The sequence below is a fragment of the Pezoporus flaviventris genome, unplaced genomic scaffold (genome assembly GCF_033815535.1).
Source record: "Pezoporus flaviventris isolate CSIRO_AGI_PZ_B2104156 unplaced genomic scaffold, CSIRO_AGI_Pfla_v1 ptg000005l, whole genome shotgun sequence".
Classification (NCBI taxonomy): Eukaryota; Metazoa; Chordata; class Aves; order Psittaciformes; family Psittacidae; genus Pezoporus; species Pezoporus flaviventris.
The window spans coordinates 12,679,410-12,699,173 of NW_026892553.1; the positions used below are offsets into that span (position 1 = coordinate 12,679,410).

The following is a 19,764-nucleotide window of genomic DNA, read 5'->3' on the forward strand; positions in this document are numbered from 1 at the left end:
GGACTTTGAACAGAAAGCTTCCCAAGTATATACCAACTTTCTAAACTAGTTCATAAAAATGTCACCAACCCTTTTTCGATCTTTCCTGTCCTTGTCATCTTTCTTCTCTCTCTCTCTGGATCTTTCCCTTGACTTGTCCAAATCTTTCTTGTCCACTTCTCTCTCCTTACTCTTGGACAGTGTTGGAGTAGTGTGGTTAATGTAGTGCTGTTAAATTAAGGCAATATCACCAAATATTAATATGTATACCTAGATGTATAAATAAAAAGTCTTACTCTAATATAACAGATCTAGCTCAAAAGCAAAATTAAACATTAATACTTTACTACCAAAACCAAAAGTGATTTGAGATACTTTAAAACTTGTTAGCTATAATTTAATATACAGTTTTCTCAACACTGGAAATTCAAGAACACTTTCTCTTAACTGAAACACTTATGTTAAATACACACAACATTGTTCACCAGCATTGTCTGATCCATCAAAACACATCAGATAGCAGCACTATCGAAACAGGGTATGCAGATCCCTGGACTGACTTAACACTTGTCGTTTTGCCTGGAATGAGTGAATGGAATCAGCTGCTTAAACAGATTCTAGTTAATTTTTAAAGAATAAACTTAATCCATGAATAATTTAAACAAATACTATGTATAATACAGGTTTTCATCTAATGTAATACAAAACTCTACCTTAAGCCTAAATTTCAAATGATAAAGCAGGTGAACATAGAAAAGAATTGGTTTTGCTCTATAATGTGTCCTAGACTGTTACTCCACTCTCTCTTCTAACAACTTTGATAAACTCTAAAACATACGAGTTCCACAAAGCTTTATATATTTTAATATAAACTGGGATCACAGGGGAGAAGAACAGAAAAGCCACAGTAAAAGTATAACATTGACAAAGTTTAAACGCTACTCTGTGTGTGCGTGTATATCTGTAATACAGGCACTACTGTGTATAAGTATTGATGTATTCAGTAACTAAATTCTGTCTCCTTAAATACAATTATAAACTAGATTCAAGAAATATTTTTCATAAAGTACCAATAAGGCCACATTTAAATTAAACTCCTCTTTCCTTGGTATTTTATATCCTTAAGTTACAGTAACACACAAACTTGGATCAATACACCTTAATATTTCCCCACTTAAATAAGCTATTAATTCTGGGGAAAACACAGTAGCTTTTAATTAAATATTCTCTATATTTCTTTTTGGAGAGACATTTTACTTAAAAGGACACCAAAGAAAGAGATAAGTAGAAGATTAGTTTAGAACAATCTAGTAATCACTTGATCCAAACAAATATTGTTTCAAATTATTTTATTCTTTTAGCAAAATTAATCCTGCCCTTCTCCAGTTCCGGTAAACGTTTAACTTACCAAAATTTGATGTTACTGGTCCTATGTCAAAAACCACACTGGCAATGTTAGGTCTTTCTTTTATTACTGAACTGGATTTTATTATCCTCCTACACAGCAGACTGAACCTTCAGTACTACTTTCTCCTGTTTTCCCTTCACTCCTCTTTGCTTGTTCCATTTTCTATGTTGCCATTCCACAGGTAAATGTACCCTTGATCCCCTTTTGCTGTCAACTTTCAACAGTGACTTGCAAATACGTTTTTCTATGCAGCCCCATTCAGTTGTCTCCCACAGATGCTTTCCATGTGAGACAGCAAACACATAGCTCTGCTTTCTCCTATTCTGTTTCTTAAGTCCACATAATTGTTCATAACTGATTCCACCGCTCTTCTACCACCCCAATGCAGTTTTGGAAAACCGCATCTCTCCAATCCCCTTTCACAGGAAAGGGCTGGGTTTAGCTCATCAGGCTTTATCAACCTGCTCTAGAAATACTGCTAACTGAAACCACATCAAATTCTGGGCACTGTTGTGTATTGTGTAACTTAGGAAAAGGCCAAAACAAGAATAAACACAAATCTAAACTCAAGTCTGGCTTCATTTATTTTATAACCTGCAATGTAAACCAACGTTTCAATGGTCTTGGTCCAGAAAATGGATGAAGTCAGGAATAAAGAAAGGCTGTAAGGAGACAACAGCACTAGACTTCTACTAACTTTCAGTAGAAGCTGAACCCATAAATCTTCCAAGCTTCTGAATAACCCACCCTTTCCCCAAATAAGTATAAAGAGCATTTGACTTGTCTTACATCATGCATAGGGAACACTGTCAAGCAGTGCCTTAAGTCTGTTAGAATGGCACTGGAGAATGAAAATTAGTTCATTAAGTGAGAAAGAACAGAAAACAGTACTTAGAAGAGGAAAGTTTTGAACACTCTCCATCCCCCAAACACTTAAACCAATAAATCCTTGAAGACACACAACTGCAGTACACTTTCAGTTAAGTCTACAGAAACACATTATAGTCAATTCTAAAGTTTAACTTTTTTTAATTGACTAGAAAAATGAAGCTGTTTGTTGATCATTTAAATACAAATAGCTCCACTGTCTGCTCCATTACCACATCAATGGGTTAATATGTAGAAGGAATAAAAAAATTAGCTTAGCTAATGGAAACTTGAGTGAAGTTTCAATTAACCAGTTGAACCCTAACTAATAAAAGAAGTGAGGGAAAAGTGAGATTATACAGACTACCATATACCACAATTCAGAGAGATGTGAGCTCAAAGCAAATACTGTAGCTTTCTGATTTCAAAAAAAATCTTAAATATACAAGGTATCATCGCAACGATTCATAAATCTTTTTTTGACATGTATGGATTCAATCTATAGACACTGTAATTTCATCAACTGTAAGAATCAAAGGCTACTTCCTATACATTCTCCTTATGAGTAGATATGGTTGGTACTGGAAAGATTCAATACAACCATCAGCAAGCGTCCACTATAAAATCAGGGCTATTTTGAACTAAAAGTGTTCTGAACACTTTGTTTATAGAAACAGAGCTACAAGGAAAACAGCAGCGTAAATGTAGAATAGGAAGTGATAATCCATTATGCGTTTTTAAATTAAGGGAATATAAGTAATCCTAGATAAACCCTAAATTATCCCAGGAAGTCCAAAGGGTCAGCATTTGCCAAGTGATAAACATCTGTGCTATTCAGTTACACATTGATACTGACTGCATCATCAAAAATCGCTAACAGAAACTTTAGAAGATCTGAGCCATTTCCTATTAGCCTAGTATATTAGCAACTTCAGAGTATTTGCGAGTGTTACTATGCAAGTGGTTGAGTCTTTAAAAAACACGACAGAATAGCTGTCTAAATCACAGTATGTCATTCAGCTCTCATCCCACTCTACTCAGCATTTGTCAATCCACACCTGGAATACTGTCTTCATGGTCCCAGCTATACAAAGATGTAAACAGGCTGACAGAACTGGGTTCAGCCTTGAGAAAAGAAGGCTCAGGGAAAACCTTATCACCATGTTCCAGTATTTAAAGGGTGGCTACACAGAAGATGAAGACTTCTTTTTACAAGGAGTCACATGGGAAAGACAAGCATACAGGTTACTTCTGGGGAGATTCTGGTTGGAAATAAGAGGACCAGAAGAGATATTGACCCATAAAATCTCTTTAAAGCATTGACAGAATGGTAAATTCAGAGGATTTTCGTTATGTTGCTTCCACATAACTACTCCTCTATCCTGTACAGAGGTTCCATATAGCAGATTGAAAAAATTCCCCTCTGTTACTATACTAGCATATAAAGGAACGGAATTTAAATTTCCTGGTGGGGTTTGCCACAAGACCAAAAGTTAAGTTCTTTCCACAACAAAACACGAAAGTAAACTTTGGTGGTGTCTAAAAGATTCAAACCTTTGCTGAAGAGTCCTTGAGTTCGTTGAGGTTGTCCTGTAGAAAATGAATGGAGATGACACGTGAGCTGGAATAGTTTTCAGAAACCAGAGGAACTTTGGGAAGCATGGCCGTACCCTTGAAACAAAAAGCAGCTACTCCTTCTGGAATAAATCTCATGTTAATACTGTACACTGAACAAAGCTAGGAACTGAAATAACTTTTAAAAAGAAAGAAGGAGAAAAAAAAGGAAAGAAAAACAAAAGAAAAAAGACAGTCATATCTATTCTCTAGACCCAATTAAGTAAACTACAAACTGTGTTTGTATCTAATTCTTCATAAAACAGTGAAAAAACTCTCCCACCAAAACAAGATATAAAGAAAAAATAGTCTTAACTCTAAATTTAGCTGAGCCACAGGTGAAACAGGTTTAAAACGTTTTTAAACCTGTATCTTCTCCACTTTCAGTTAAATGTGGTAGAAGTTCCTCTAGAATGAGTTTCCATCCGAAACAGGGAAGAAAAATGTCATTGTTTTGAGTAGTTATCACTATCACCTGCTTCCTCAAAACTAGTAACAGATATTTGAGTTTTCCAAAATTAGCCCAAATTTTTCAAGCAAATCTTACACAGAAAAAGATGTATGCTCTGTAAAAACAGGAAAAAAAAGAAAAGCTTGTTCTAAAGTTGGTAAGATGGTGAAGTTTAAAGGCCCACATAATCCATCACAGTGCTCTTGATGAAGTAGTATTAACTTACAGTTTTAAACGTTCAACGTACTGCAAATTCAAAGATTCCATGAACATAGATGGTTTAGAAATAAAAGAGATATGGAGCAAGGAATGGCTACCCTGAGTCTTCAAGTAGGCTACGCCCATGGTTTTGTGCTGCGCTTGAGTGCTTGGGATTTCTCTTTGCTGGGTAGTAGGCTTGGTTGCCACATCTGGTTTTATCGTAACGCAGGGCTCAACATGGTGGGAACCCATTGGAAATAAACAAACCTCGAAGGGAAGGTACAACAGAAGCTGCATGCGCACTGAATATACACAACTACAGGAGAACTGATCACCAAGGAGACTTTAAAATGGAACTCCTTTCAAGACTCCTCCTTAGAAGGCACATATCGGTATGATGCTCATCAAGAAGCCTGATGAATTCAGAGGTATCGTACATCCCGTATCATCCAGTAATCTTCAGCGCTACAGATTCTTCAATAGAAGGGCAGAAAAATATGCTCCACTCTGATGCAAAGACTCATTTGCTTGTAGCTACCATTGACTCCAAAAAAACTGACTGCTTAAAACAATGAGGCACTTCTGTGTAAAAATTCTCTTGCCACTTCCAAACACTATTTACAAAATTTGTGCTAGGTCCTTGAAGCATTATTTTGTTATTTAAAAATATTTTTATAGAAAAAAAATAGTCCGCCAATAAAGAAAAGGAATGCATTTTCTAATGCAACATAAAACCTCCAGTGGTTCCAGTGTATACTTGGCACAAAACTTGAAGGAAGTCGAACATTGGCATCCCAAACTTGTGAGCCTAACATGGGTGCTGCCTTCCTCAGGCTATACTAACCTTTACTGTTGAGGAATGTGATGGAGAAGAATGTGTATCAACTTTGCGGCGTTTTTGTTCTGAGGAAAGAAAAGAACAATAGCACTGTTAAAACACATCTGAAAGAGGATAATCTAATAATATGGCTTTCTGAAATACCAAAATAATTTAGGCTAGAATTTAGGGTTTATCACTATGTAAATTTTGTTATTCTTAAGCTACCTAGAGTTAATAGCATGTATTAACCCTCTTTGTGAAAGTTTACAAGGAAAGTATCATGAGAACCAACTGCTGCAAATTATGCTTAAACTTTTATTTTATGAAAATCTGTGTCAGAATTGCTGTGGAGACCCTGAAAACGTGAGCCCAGTGAAAAGCAACACAACCCTCCTTTACTTAGTTTGCCTTAAGCAGTGCAAGTAAACTCAACATCAGCCTCAGATTATAAGAACTTGAAATACCAACGTTAAGGATTTGTTAATCCTTAATGTAAGAAGGGACTGATAAAGCTTACTGTGTCCTGAAGTAGGACACAGTAAAAGCCTACATCTTCCACAGCCCATTTTCTTTCAATTTAAAGGTTATGAAGAAACTCTTGGTTACACTTTTGAGGGGATTGTGTTAAATTTGTGCAAAACTTGCAAGGCCACAGCTATACAAATGCATTTTAATTTAAAGACCCTTCAAGACTTATACTAAAAAAATTACAGTCTGTAAGAAAACGAGCATTCACAGAGGACATGTGAAGTTCACATGTTCACATAGCTCACCTTTTGCAGATACCCCGACTATCTACTTTAGGCACTAACTGTACTTAAAAGCCAGTGCCAAAATGACAGCTAGCATGTAGCAATTCTTTCTTGCCATCTCTAGCATTTTCAGACATTCAATGATTTCCCAGTGACACCTCCCATTTTAATAGACAAGAGTACCAATTAAATATGCAAACTTACCCCTTTCAGATTCTGATGTTTCTGATCGGGGAACAGGTGACTTCAAGGACCCAGCTACTGGCACCTTTTCTCCTCCTTTAGCATTTTCCTTGGATTTCATTTCCTTCGCTACATCTCTTTCTCTGGATGGCTCCTTTTCTCTCTCCTTTTCTGACGTTGACTTTGACTCAACGATGGTAACAACTGTCTTGGATTTTTCTTCTTTTGAAGCTTTTTCTTCTTTCTTGACCTTTTCCTTCTCCTTGTCCGATTTTGGCGTTTTCTCCTTGATCTCTCTTGCTTTATCATCTTTATTTGCCCGTTCTTCCTTAGGTTTATCTTTCCCATCCTTCCCAAGTGCCTTCATCTCTGGAGTGGCAGATGGAGTCTTGTCTTTTTTTTCTTTATCTTTTTCCTTCCCACTTTTTTCTTTATCCTCTTTCTCCTTAACAATTTTGCTGCATCACAAATAAAAAGGCCAATTAGAATGCATAAATAAACAGCTCCATTTTTACCGCACAGATTTTACTTCTGGTGGTTTGACAGAGCCTCCTAAAGCAGTCACTGTCAGATTTCAGATTTGCTGTCTCTTTATCAGAACAACAAGAAGCAAATGTTTTCATTTGTTTTATCTTTAGCTAAAATGGAATGCATTTAACAACAGTGCCAGATCATTACAGCTGTATATTTTGGAAGAAATTCTCATTTAATAAACTTTGAAGAAAGGGTAAGAATTTCTCAGAACCTGAAAGTAAGGAAGTCAGTTTTAAATATAATTCTATGGTTTGGAAGGAAGAAAACAGAGAATGCCAGAGAGTAGCTTTTCTCACCTATTAGAAGCACTGTTTCCATTGCTTGCAGTCACCTTCGGTGTAGCATTTACAGCTTTATTAACAACCTTCACCACACCCTGAGACTTCTCCTTTAGTTTCTCTATTTAAAAAAGATAATAGTTTTATTTCAGTAAGTTAATATATATCCTACAGATTAAAATAAAACAAGTACCTAAGAATATTCATGTAAGATCATATGTAGCTAACAGTTAAAATAGGTAATTAAATGCAGAACACCCACTCCCAAAACCAACTAAAAACTAAGAACACAACACTGACCCAATTTAACATCACATTCAGATTTTTTCACTTTAATAAGCTAAACCTTGATGTCAACAGAATTCTACTAAAAAAATAAAAATAAGCAGTAATCATAGGTTTGTTTACCAGTCTCCTCAGCAGTGCCTTCTTCCAGTCTAACTGTATTTATTGTGAGAGATGTAGGCATCCCAGCACCACCTGGCCCATTTTGTACTGTTGCAGCTACAGCATTCCTGGCAGGTGGGTCTTTGTGGTGGAATTCATTTTCAGGTATCATGAAAGGCTTCCTACTTTTCAACTGCCCAGAATAGCTGCAAGTCGCACAGATTGTTAAATATGCACAAACATAAAGCAAAACATGGGTTGAATCTTAAATGAGGATCTAATCTAACAGTTCATCTGTTATTTATTTCACAGGTTTTCCCAACTGATATGCAGTTTCTTCCCCCTTTATCGATGAGCTCAAAAGAAACACAAACAAAACAGAACAAAAACAAACAAAAAACCTACTAGACACAGAAGCAGCCCTACCTCCACACTCTCTTCACCACCACCACACACTCCCCTGCCAAACATGCAGAAGAAACAGCCTACTGTCAAAACTTATAACTCTGAATTGTCCCTCAAGCATACGTGGATGATTCTGCATTCATCACAAAGATGTGAAGCATAAATAAGCATTTTTAGAATCATATAAACTTCCAAAATCTAAGCAGTCTTGCATCAGTGGCCCTTGGCTTTCTTCATTTTACTCTCCCTCCTATATACTTGCTGCTATACTACTTCTCTACAACTAAACTATGCTCTTGTGAGTGTTTTACTAGAGTCTTGTAAAGAAAATTAGTGATCATCCAGCACAAAATGAATGTTTTCATTCACACTGCCAGTACTGAGATGCAGGATAGCGAAATCTTCTGTGATAAGGTAAAAATCAATGTTAGGACTGTAACAGTTCCGAGTCTTTAGAAGCCTTTCATGATCCACTTTTAACCACTTTCTTAAAGTAAGGTGTTGTTACCCCATAGCCAATGCATATAGATCAGGTCTCTTCTCTTTCTCTTCCTGACATATCTTGTGTACTCTTCTTTCCAAGGCTTGGCCCAGATTCAGCACTTTTGGATACCATGGAAGGATTTTGGTCAGCACAATCAGGATATTTCTGATATGTGTGTATTCCCCCGTTTCAAGGCAGTGCACAGAAGCCTGGAACGCAAATGAATTCTAATGAAGCTTTTATTGTTACTAAAGCTTCCAAAAATCTATGTTTTTTGACATATTTATTTACCTTAGTTAGTTTGTAGTGCCATTTGTGTACCACATGTCTAAAATTCTCATAATCCAATTGATCAGCTTTATTTCCACCATCAAATCCAGTTGCCCGTAATATAGTTAGGAAACCTGGATAGTTGCCACATTCCTAAATTGCATAAAAGGAAGAATATTTATTTTTCAGGAAGCATGAAAACAGTAATTCTGCAACAGTTAATATGGTAGCTACAGCACTTTTTCACTGATTCTGTTAAAGACTAAGACACAACTACACTTTACAAGACTTACAGACTTCTTTTAAAAGCTTATTTATGTTGAAACCCGAGTTGTGGTCAAGAGAAAAGATTACTCATCATTTAAATAGCTTTTGCAAAGAATATTATGAGTTTCCATACGCTCCCTGAATTATCTTCAAGACAAGCTATCAGAAATGTAAGATTAGTTTTTTTTCAGCCATATATTTTCTGACACCACACAAAACTATTCTATTAAAATTACATGAATTACAGAAACTCAATTTTAAGACTACACTAATAAAAAATTCGGTGTTTCTACATCTATTTCACTAAATCCATTTTTATTGGGCTGAATTATGCAAGCGGCCATTACATTCTCATGAGCAAGTTTGTTTCAATAACTTCACGTACCTTTTCATATATGACTCTGTCACTGTGCCACCTAGTCACAGTCTCCAGCATACAGCACAAAAACCTGCCATATCTACTAGCTTCATTTTCAGTGCAACTTGCAACTGTATATATAATATCAGAGAAAACCTGTGAACAGCAGCAGTAAAAGGTTACAATGACTTCACTGAATTACAAAAAGAACAAGAACCAACAAGAATTGCAAATTTCTCATCTAAGCCGCTGTTAAGCTGGCTTCTAAATATAAAGGAGATCTCAAAATATTCTTGGTCTGTGTCTTCATTGGCATATAAGTGTTTTGTTTTCAAATCAGTAACTTGTTTGAGCAGGTGGAAGTAGACACCTAGCCAAGATGATGCACCCTGGCCTGTGCAGGTTCATCAAAAGGGCTCCTGCAATTGCTTGTTTTTGTCAAGTGGGCTGGCTACTTGAGTAGGAATACATACACAACTGAAAATGGGAGAGTGAAATGAGGCCAAAGAAATGCAGACCACTGGAAGGCTGCAAAACCCAAATGCAAGTCCTGTGTCTGCTAATGCCTTTGCTCTGATACTCTAGTCTCATTAGATAAACCAAAACCAAAATTTCTTGCAAATAAACCCCTGAAGCTCTAGGAAAACTTGGTTTGTAGAACCTGAAGTACTTTTGGTTGTCACAGAGTCTAGAATTAAAAGATTTTGTTTACCCTTTTGGGAGGCAGGTAGGACACTAGCTCTGCATGCTCATAATAGTAATTAAGTACATACACATGGCTCTAGGTACTTACTCTGTCATAGCAAAGAAGTGTGGAGAAGTTGGGTGTTTTCTGCTGATGCACCAGTTCTACAAAGTGAGCACAATAAACTGCATCGATTGCCGAAAAAATGCACCGAGGAAATATACATAACTGCAGAAATTTTGTGATAGTCTCATTTTTGGTAGACTCTTCAAAAACAGAGAAGTTGGAAGAAACAAGAAAGAAAAACCAGTTAGTAAATGGGTTAACACTCAACTGCTCTCTTTCCAAGTTCATTGTCACACATCTGTATTCTTGAGTTTGTATATTAGGCCACTTGTTTTCCAGACATATCTTTAGCACTGCTCAGAAAAAGTCAAAATAAGCTGAAGTGTCTGAGGATGGGGGCATGGTAGGAGGGTGGCTGCAGCAAATCTTCATTTCTTACTGGGAAAATGCTTCTATTACACAATAGGGTGTGAGGGAGGGAAGAGGCTCAGAAAAACCTTTGGTCAACTCCAAATGCTCAAATTCTGCAAATTAGCAGAAGCAGCAGCATCTGCTATTTCTCTAGAACATTTTTCTCTTTTCTAGATGGGGTGACTTTCAGGTTGGTTCCCTTAGAAATGGAAGAACATGTTGTCTATGCATATACAATCCTTCAACAACCATTTTTTCAACCAAACAATTACAGGAATTTAAAGACAGTCTTCACTAAACCACCATCCCAATACAGATATATTGTGTGAAGGCTTCATTCTACCACTGAGTGAAAGACTGCACTGTATGCTCAAGTTACCCCATTCTATCTGACCAGTCACTGGCTGGCCAACGTAACAATCAACCACATACCCAAACTGGTACCATGAGCTCTTGCCCAGTTAACAAGGAGCATAAAAACAAGCTGGGAGGGATGCACAGCACAAAAAGGCAGGCAAGAAGAAATTAAACACAAGGATGAAAGCACAGAACTGAAGACTGAAAATGGATGCCTTCAGAGGAAGAACAGTCACAACCCTCATGAGGGCAACTGGTGTTTTTTTGCTGGGAGCAGACAAATTTATCAGTCAGGTCTAGACCTAGGCTGGTAGTATTTTTTCAGCCAGTTATTTCATGTAGCTAATTAGCTGTCCATAGCAGTGCATTAAATACTTGGGAATAACTTTTCTTAACTGTCAATGTTTCTTCATTAGATCATTTGGGTGTATCTTACATGAGTCAGACAATAAAACGCTTTTCCACTGGATTATGCTAGGCTCCTTGGGACAGATGAACAACTACTTCCAGCTACAAACTGAAAGTTCCTCCAGGAAGAAAACTGACCAGAGAAAAACATTTCAGATTAACCATACTAGTAGAGTTCACAATCAATATGAAACATTACAGAGGCTTTATCAGAGGAAAAAAAACAAAAAAAAAATGTTTGTTCTGCCTTCTGCACATCTGCCCCACGAAACATTTGCATGCTGTTTCATTTTGTGGTGTAGTTAGGCTTGCACAATACTTGTCATTGGAACAGGGTTTATGTTACTGCTGAGGTACTGGCATATTGCTCCTAATCATAGGACTTGACCGTTAAACTGTTCATGGATTGTTTATATGCCTATTTCTTGCAATGTAGCAATTATCCTAACTTAGCAGCACTCTAACTGCAGTAAATAAGCACAAGCTATCTTGCAGTTATAACTTTCCACTGAATTGGTCAATCTTTGATTTCTTTTCTAAATTAATACAATATTTGAAAGGTCTTGACATCGTTTCTTGCAATGGCAAGATACAAACAAAACATCACCCTAAAAACCAACTTCTCCACATTTGCAGCAAAGACACATTACATTCTAATTAAATGTTTGCCCTGCTAACAGACCTCAACATATAAAGAGATTTTAAACATTAGGAGTATTAGTAAAAGCTGACTTTTTAGTTCTGGGGACACCAAGGACTATAAAAACATCCAGAGTGTTTCCCCTACAAACACTTACTTGCCAGAAGCCAGTTATCCTTCTCTAGTTTGAGTCTCTGTAGGACCCTCTGCACATGCTCCAACTGCTTCTTCTCCTCTTCAAGAAGCTTGTCCTGAAGAGCTGTGCAACGTTCTTTTTCTTTCTTCTTTTTATTTGGAGGCTACAAAATGTCAATGCAGCTCACTTAGTATTATTCTAACACTTGCTATAGACATAGCAATTAAATTCCTGATAATGCTAAAGAACACTTGAAAAAGCTTTCTTTAGAAAAAGATTCACTAAATAAACTTCTGCTTTCGTAATCAACTGATTTTATGAATACTGTCAAAGACAAAAATGAACAGCTAAACCACAGCTAAATACAGGTGTCAAAAAACTCTTTGTGAAACATAGACTTTCCAGTAATTTTCACTTAGTGAAGTCACTGGTTATTTTTAATGCAGGAATTATAAGGAAGAGGAAATCCAAATCATGTGAATGCAACAAATCAGGATCAGGTGAGAAAACCTCCCAGATAAAAATGACCTTAATATAAGATTTCACAAAAATAAGAAAAGAGTCTTTCAAGGTTAGACCATAAAAATACATAAACATACCATTTCCTGATTGTCATCTATGGCTTTCATCTGGACTTTAAGTTTATTGACTTCTCTGTCATAGCTACTATGTGGGACAGCAAGGTCATACATTGTCAAAGACCAGAATGTAGCGTAAAACTGAGGACTGATGTCATCCCATACTTTGGGAAGGTGCAGAGAAATCACAGCATCATGAACAGGAGCCATCACCAGCTCACACGATGTAATGTATTTGTGAACTTTGTGCTGCTGCTTATTGCCCTTCTCAGCTTTTTTTAGTTCATCATACTTTGACTGTGGAGAAAAAAAAATGAAAAATAAGAAATTTGAGAAGTTAAATTATTTTGGTTTATGAGATTACAAAAACCTACATAACAAATATTTACACACAAGAAAAGTCATTTATGAACACAAAGCACTGAAAACATCTTACAGAACTTTTAAGTATTCATCCATATTGGATGGATTTACCTTCTTCTGATGTTGCTACCTAGTGTTATAGTAACACATCATACTACACCAAGTAAGATTTGCTCTCAATATTTAACATTTTAGATGCAGGGACAAATCCATTTCTGACACTTCCTGAGATACCACACCTTTTGGCAGCCGCAATGTTTTCCTCCACAGCAAAAATACATTGAAAACATCTGCAGAATCTGCACTTTTCAGGGAATGGGGAGGAAGAGAACTGCTGATCACCCAAATCATCAGAAGAGATGACTTTATAAGCTACAACCTCTGTCAGTGGTGTCAAAGCTGACACACAGGCCACATTTTTTATGAAGACAAAAGATAACCTGCTCCAGCCCACAGCTCCTCTTTCTACTTCTACTCATAAAGCCCCTGCAATTTTTATTTAGCAAACATTAGCAGAAGTCTAGCACATATATTGATAGCATGTAATATGGCAGTGCTAATGACAGGCAAACAGAAGCATTCTACTTACTGAAATATGATGTGCATACATGGGTCTTGAGAGGAAAAATGCAGCATCATGAGGTGTGTGAAACTCGTTACAGAGAACATCAATAGAAGGCACTCGCTTAATGTAATCCTCTGTGCTTAGATTGGATGCTAAAAACCCACCAAACTGTACCAGGGTGTCATGGCACTACGTGGGAAAGACAGAAAAAGTTAGCAAACAGTCTTATTTTGTTCAGAAGTGAAGATCGGGAGAGCTTGACCTTTTTCTTTTCTTCTTATTAAAAAAGTTAACACACAGTACAGCAAAAATTATCCCATGCCACGTACTTCTGTCGTTCAACACTGACTAAAATCTATCTGTGCCAAAAAAAAAAAAAAAAAAAAAAAAGCCCTACAAAAGCCAGCAGAACTGTAAGAGCATTCTAATCTACCAGAATGAAATTAAACTAGTTCCTATTGCCTAAGGCAGCAAAGGAATTCAGGCTGTTTCTTTTTAATAGAAAAAAGTTCCTCTAACAAAGAAAGGTCAGAAAAACACAATAGCTGCCTTAAGAAATAAGAATTTAACTTTTAATGACAAAGGACATTTTAATCTTTCACTCAGAAGTCACTTGTCAATATATATTTAATATACCCATATATTTTAGATGAAATCACTACAACTAATTCTGAAAATTCTTATATATTGGTATTTTGTAACAGTAGCAGTTACCAAAGGGGTTCTCATAAATGCAAGTGGTTTTACTTGCCTGATCATACAGTTTTCCCACCAGCTTCAGATGTTTTTCCCCTCCCTCTTGAAAGATCACACCATTTCTCTGTTGAGCCATAAGCAGGCACAGTGGAAGGGCAAGATCATGGTCCAATAATGCATCTTTCAATCTCTGAGAAGATTTTTTCGTGTTCCTGATCTGGCCAAAATATCCACCCTGCACAGTACAGAAAATGTTACTCAAGTTTGGAAACACTACATCACAAAATGGAAACCATACTGATGAATTAACATCGCTGGAGTGCCCGGTCCACCAATAACACCCTCTCTCTGGGTCCTGTACAGCAATGTGTAGGGATATATATATATATATGAATCAGAAACTAACTAGTCTTGCATGCTCTTAATTAGTCTTTCACGCAGCAAACTGAGAGATATTTCAGCTCAGGCACCATGACACTGCATTTTAGACCTAGGTCTGCTCAACATCTCTTCTCTGTTCAGTACAGGAGTTTCAGATTTTATGCCTATAAATTTATGCCTATTCAACCCCCTGAAGAGTTGAGTCTAGGTCAGATTCAACTATCTCTTTGACACCAAGGCTGCAACAGTTCTAGCTGCTGAAATGGTTTAAGATATTTATCCACTCAACAGGGAGCTGCTACCACCCAGAGCAGGGCTGAAACAGCAAGACTGCATAATGTGCAAGCTCACTGGCTCCTATAATTCACGCATCTGTCATGTAACACTGGATAATGAAAGCTGCTTTTGTTGATATGTTGTGAAGCACAACAATTAAATGCTCTGGTTTACAATGTCTTGGCTGTCTGTCTGCCATGCTTGTAAGCCTCAGAAAGAGTGGTTCTCTGATGAGAGCAATAACACTTTTGTCAGCTATGCTGCCAGAGTTCATGAATTAGAGTCTATAGAACCACCATTAAGAAGCAACAGCTATTAATTAATTAAATTTACCAGGGACATACCTCAGCTTTTAGTTGTTCTCCACCAGTCATGGCTTCCAATTGCTCCATTGTCATTTCTTCCGTGATTTCTATCCCTGCCATTTTCTGCACTACCTCTTTTAAAATAAGCAAATCAAAGCTGCACAGAAAACAGAAAAGTGGAGTAAAACCGAGAACATTTGTTTAAGAAATGGAACCCATGACATTCAATACAGCATAAAGCAATACTATGATGAGCATGAAAACAAATAACATTTAATTAGTTTATGAATACGAAACTAGTATGCAGAGCGCACCAGGATTTCTTTATTGCAACTAAAAAGTTACTACTGAATAGCAACGCAGGCATTCAAAAAGCTGGATCCCAGAAACCCTTCACAACAATTTAATTGTTTTTGAAATTAATTGTGAGAGTAGTGCTATTAACTTTTAAGTAGCAACAAATTAATCATAAAGTTTATTGCTCCCTTTTGCTGTTTTACATGCTTCATACTGTATCTATCCAGTTATTTCATTTCATACTGTAGCTATTCAGTTATTTCATGAACATGGAATATTTGAAACTTTATTTTAAAATTCCAGAATAGTATACAGCCTTAGAAATTTACTGACAAAAAAAAATCAGCCTGGAGAGGTTATTTGGAACTTGGATGACTTTTTTTTTTTTTTACTTAAAACACAGTATATACAAAACGCTTCAATAACCATCCTGACCAGAGACCAGGCTTTACTGCCTGCCCAGAATTCTACAAGGGCAATGACATCTCCTCAACAGAACACAGTAAACTGCACCATGATCATTCAAATCATGATCTTATAAAATATTCAAAAGCAGTATTTTCCAGTAACTTCTGAAATTTGTGTGACCTACTTACAGGAGTACAGACCTGTGCCCTCTAAATCAAAGGGCTGTATTTAAATAATTTATACTGTTGATTTTTTGTTTTGCTGCTCCAACCACAAATATGCATTCTGGCTAGGAACTAAGAAATAGCCAATTCAAATAACTGAATACTCCAGTCCTATGAAACTGGTGACAGCAGCAAATCCATTTTAGTTTTACAATCCCAAATACTAAAATAAGTAGGGTCCTTTGGTTTGGGGTTTGTTTTTTTTCCCCCCAAAATACGTGAAGTCTTAATTCTAGGGAAAGACAAGAAGCATTACTTACCCTTCCTCTGTGGCTCAATGTAATTGTACCATCATCAAAATACAAAACAAATTTGGGACAGGGGAGCACATGAGACTGATTGTCTACGTTGCAGGGAAGGTAAAAAAACCTACATTTCTCAACAAATACCCTAAAATACCATGCTGCATTATCTCCATTGGAGAGCTATCTTTCAAGTAAGCATATCGAGATTCACAACAGAAAAAAGTTGATACTCACCTATGTGATAAAAACAACACATTAAAATTAAGTACATAAATGAAACAATAATACTAAATGATGGGAATGGAAGGACAAAAGGAAAATTCAAATTGTAAACTTTGTTTATATATATATATTTTTTAGTTATAATTAACATTCACCTATGAAGAAGCAATTCAACTGCCATTAAATGAACTGGACAAACTATTTAAAGCACTGTTAAAATGTTAAGAGCCATCTCTGCAAAGAAGACATTACAAGGAAAGAATAAACTAAATCGGTCACATCCTTTTATAACCATGGCTACTTATTTCTTAAACAATATACTATAATTTCTGTAAAATATTACATACTGGCAGGGTTTTCCCCTGTCTGGTTAGCTGTTAAGATAACTGTATTATAATAAGTTACAGATTAAAAAAATCTGTACTTCAAAAATAACATGTCACAGCTATGCAATTAGAGGAAATATAATGTACCCTAAAGAGGATATTATTCTTCCTGCCGTTTAGATTTTTTAACCTTCCTAGTATTATGGAATTTAACGACTACATGAGTAACTGCAACATCAAGCGCCCATCTATCAGCAAACATCCAAGCAAAACACTATAAAAAGTAAGTTTATAAATATCAGTTGTGCCAGACTTGCCTTTTCCCAGCTTTCAATTGGTTGGCTACATACTGAAGTAGACCAGCAAGTTCAATTGGGTATTTCCGGAAAACTGCACCACAAAAACTTGCCAGACCTGAAGCAACAAAAACAGTTGTGATTGCACCTCACAAGATACTTATCGTTACATAGGCATTAACCACCTACATGCAGAATGTCTGTAGTACATGGATTTTTGCAACACAAAGAAAAAAATCTTTTCCTATTGATTAAACTTGCCAGCTTTCTGCTTTGTTTAAAAAGTTAGCTGGCAGATCCAAGTACTGATCATAATGATCAATGCTATGGTAGGTCACAGAGCAGGTGAAGTATTTTAAACATAAATGTAATAAATGAAACAAAAATACTAACTCTGCAGCCAGCTTGAGATTGTAGTGTCATCGTGCTTCATTCTCTCCTTCTCAGGGTTTGCCAGAGCTTCAATAATACAGTCTTTGGTCGAGTTAAAGAGAACATTTTTCCTCAGTTTGTAAACACAAAACTTACACAAACCTGTTTTTCAAGCTCAACTATTTGTAATATGTGAACATGATGTGCAAGTATAGCAAGCATGATATAGGGAATCCACTAACACAGTTTTGGTATAAAAAATAAAATTAAATTAACTTAGCAGTATTTACCTCACTCTTTACAGGATCAGTGTGCCTTCAATAACAGAGTGAAGTAGTAAAAAAAAAAAAAAACCCTAAAAATCTTAAAAATAAAGTTTAATTTGCTTAGTATGAAAGAATGAATAGAGGGTTTTGCAACCCATTAAGAGCAAACAGGTATTTGCAAATGTCATTAAAATTTCCAGCAAAAAAGCAGCAAGAATAGAAAACAACAGGAGATAATATTTACTCACAGACAATAGATTTCATCTGGCTTCAACTGCAACTTTATCAGTAACTACATGTATCAATTTACATAAAAGGATACATGCCAAGACATCATAGTTCAGCGAAGTGAGGTATTTCAGTGAATCAACAACCGGAGTTATTAAGTTATCGTATTTTTGTATTTGCGATAAGATCTGGAAGTCACAAAAGACATTCAGCTGAACAGGAGCAGTATTCCTTATCATCCACACAAATCAAAACCATTTAACAATGCTTATTAAATATTCAGAACCTACACAAAACATGCTTTGAAATGATTTTTCTGAAGGTCTTAAACCACTTTCAAAGGCAATATCAGTAATTTATCTAGTGCCTTAGAGATACCAATGAAACATGTCTCTAACATGTAAAAACAATTCTATATAATTTTTTCAATTATCAGAGAATAAAATCGCAAAACATTTCACTCACTTTTTTCTAAGATTTCTTAAGACTCCTAAATCTTTGCAGTATGCTTCCGTTGCTACATACAGTAAGAAGACTATTATAAAAAAGAACCTAAGTCAGAATCATAGAGTAGTTAGAGTTGGAAAGGACCTTAAGATCTAGTTCCAACCTCCCTGCCATAGGCAGGGATGCCTCACACTAGAACAGGCTGCCCAAGATTCTGTCCAACCTGGCCTTGAACACTGCCAGGGATGGAGCATTTACCACTTCTTTGGGCAACCCATTTCAGCACCTCAAAGAACTTCTTCCTTATTAATCTAATTTTAGAATGTTCTCTTTGGTACATGACATGCATGCACATGTGCGCTGCAGCATTAATTTCTTCAAGTAAAATCTAAGAACTGGTAGACTGATAACCACAAGTCACATTTGTGCATAGGGTGGAGATCCACCAACATACTTTCACACCTCTCAGCATTCTGTAGCACCAAGCAACCTTAAAAATCCTCTGCAACTTCACAGGAGTATTTCAGATTTCAAAGCTTTGCGTTTTCTTCCAACTAACCCTGGTGTACCTTCATCACATGTATTTCCAACCACCCAGAGCAACCTAATTTGAACTTGCGCTCTTCATAACCTGATGATCACCACACCCCTGTACCTCTGAGACCCACCTCAGCTATCTCAGACTAAATACTCTATTCCTATAAATGAATGTAATTTTATGTGCAGTGATTATTAAATATGACAATAGCTCTTGAAAAAACATCTCATGCCTGTGCCCTACTAAGCAAATTAGCACGTTTTAAATTTTACATCAAAAATGAAAAAATTATGAAATTAGAACTGCCCTCTCACTAAGACAGCAGGTGTCTTCCTGTACTTTAATATAAATTCTTAAGATGAAATAGTATTCAAATACATATAACTACATACATAATCAAATAAAATTGTAGGATTGCTGTGGCTGAGCTTCCCAATTTGTCTTCCAGAAGGTTTCACATTTTCCTTAGTTAAACGCCTGTGAAAGGGAACATATTTTATTGGAACAGACAAGCTAAAAGAAGAAAACAACAAGTTAGTTCCAGTAAAGAAATACCGTTTATTAGTCACAGAGAATAAATACTCACTAGCAGGAGTTTAAGAGATCCAAGTAAAGAAATATTACTCTCCTGGGAATCTAAAATCTATAATCCTGCAGTTGTCCCTATACTACTATGGATGGTATTATAGTGTCAACTTTGATCACTTTGCATTCGGAAGTTGTCAGTGGAACCTAAACCACATATAAAAGTAACAAGACTTTCGAGACTT

At 36.3% G+C, this 19,764-nt stretch overlaps 1 protein-coding gene across 1 annotated transcript in view; it reads right to left on the reverse strand.

Moving 5' to 3' along the window:
- Positions 1–19,764, reverse strand: part of THOC2 (THO complex subunit 2) — a 50,218-nt gene that overhangs the window by 5,087 nt on the left and 25,367 nt on the right. Inside the window, exons 16-34 of the mRNA XM_061446112.1 lie at positions 19,387–19,471; positions 18,104–18,197; positions 17,537–17,617; positions 17,165–17,261; positions 15,165–15,282; positions 14,219–14,398; positions 13,492–13,656; positions 12,561–12,836; positions 11,983–12,124; positions 10,052–10,209; positions 9,286–9,414; positions 8,655–8,786; positions 8,388–8,572; positions 7,496–7,680; positions 7,106–7,208; positions 6,297–6,733; positions 5,365–5,423; positions 3,809–3,844; positions 70–207 (exon numbers count right to left, since the gene is read on the reverse strand). Coding sequence (XP_061302096.1) covers positions 70–207; positions 3,809–3,844; positions 5,365–5,423; positions 6,297–6,733; positions 7,106–7,208; positions 7,496–7,680; positions 8,388–8,572; positions 8,655–8,786; positions 9,286–9,414; positions 10,052–10,209; positions 11,983–12,124; positions 12,561–12,836; positions 13,492–13,656; positions 14,219–14,398; positions 15,165–15,282; positions 17,165–17,261; positions 17,537–17,617; positions 18,104–18,197; positions 19,387–19,471 — 2,800 coding nt within the window. The remainder of the gene's footprint in view (positions 1–69; positions 208–3,808; positions 3,845–5,364; positions 5,424–6,296; positions 6,734–7,105; positions 7,209–7,495; positions 7,681–8,387; positions 8,573–8,654; positions 8,787–9,285; positions 9,415–10,051; positions 10,210–11,982; positions 12,125–12,560; positions 12,837–13,491; positions 13,657–14,218; positions 14,399–15,164; positions 15,283–17,164; positions 17,262–17,536; positions 17,618–18,103; positions 18,198–19,386; positions 19,472–19,764) is intronic.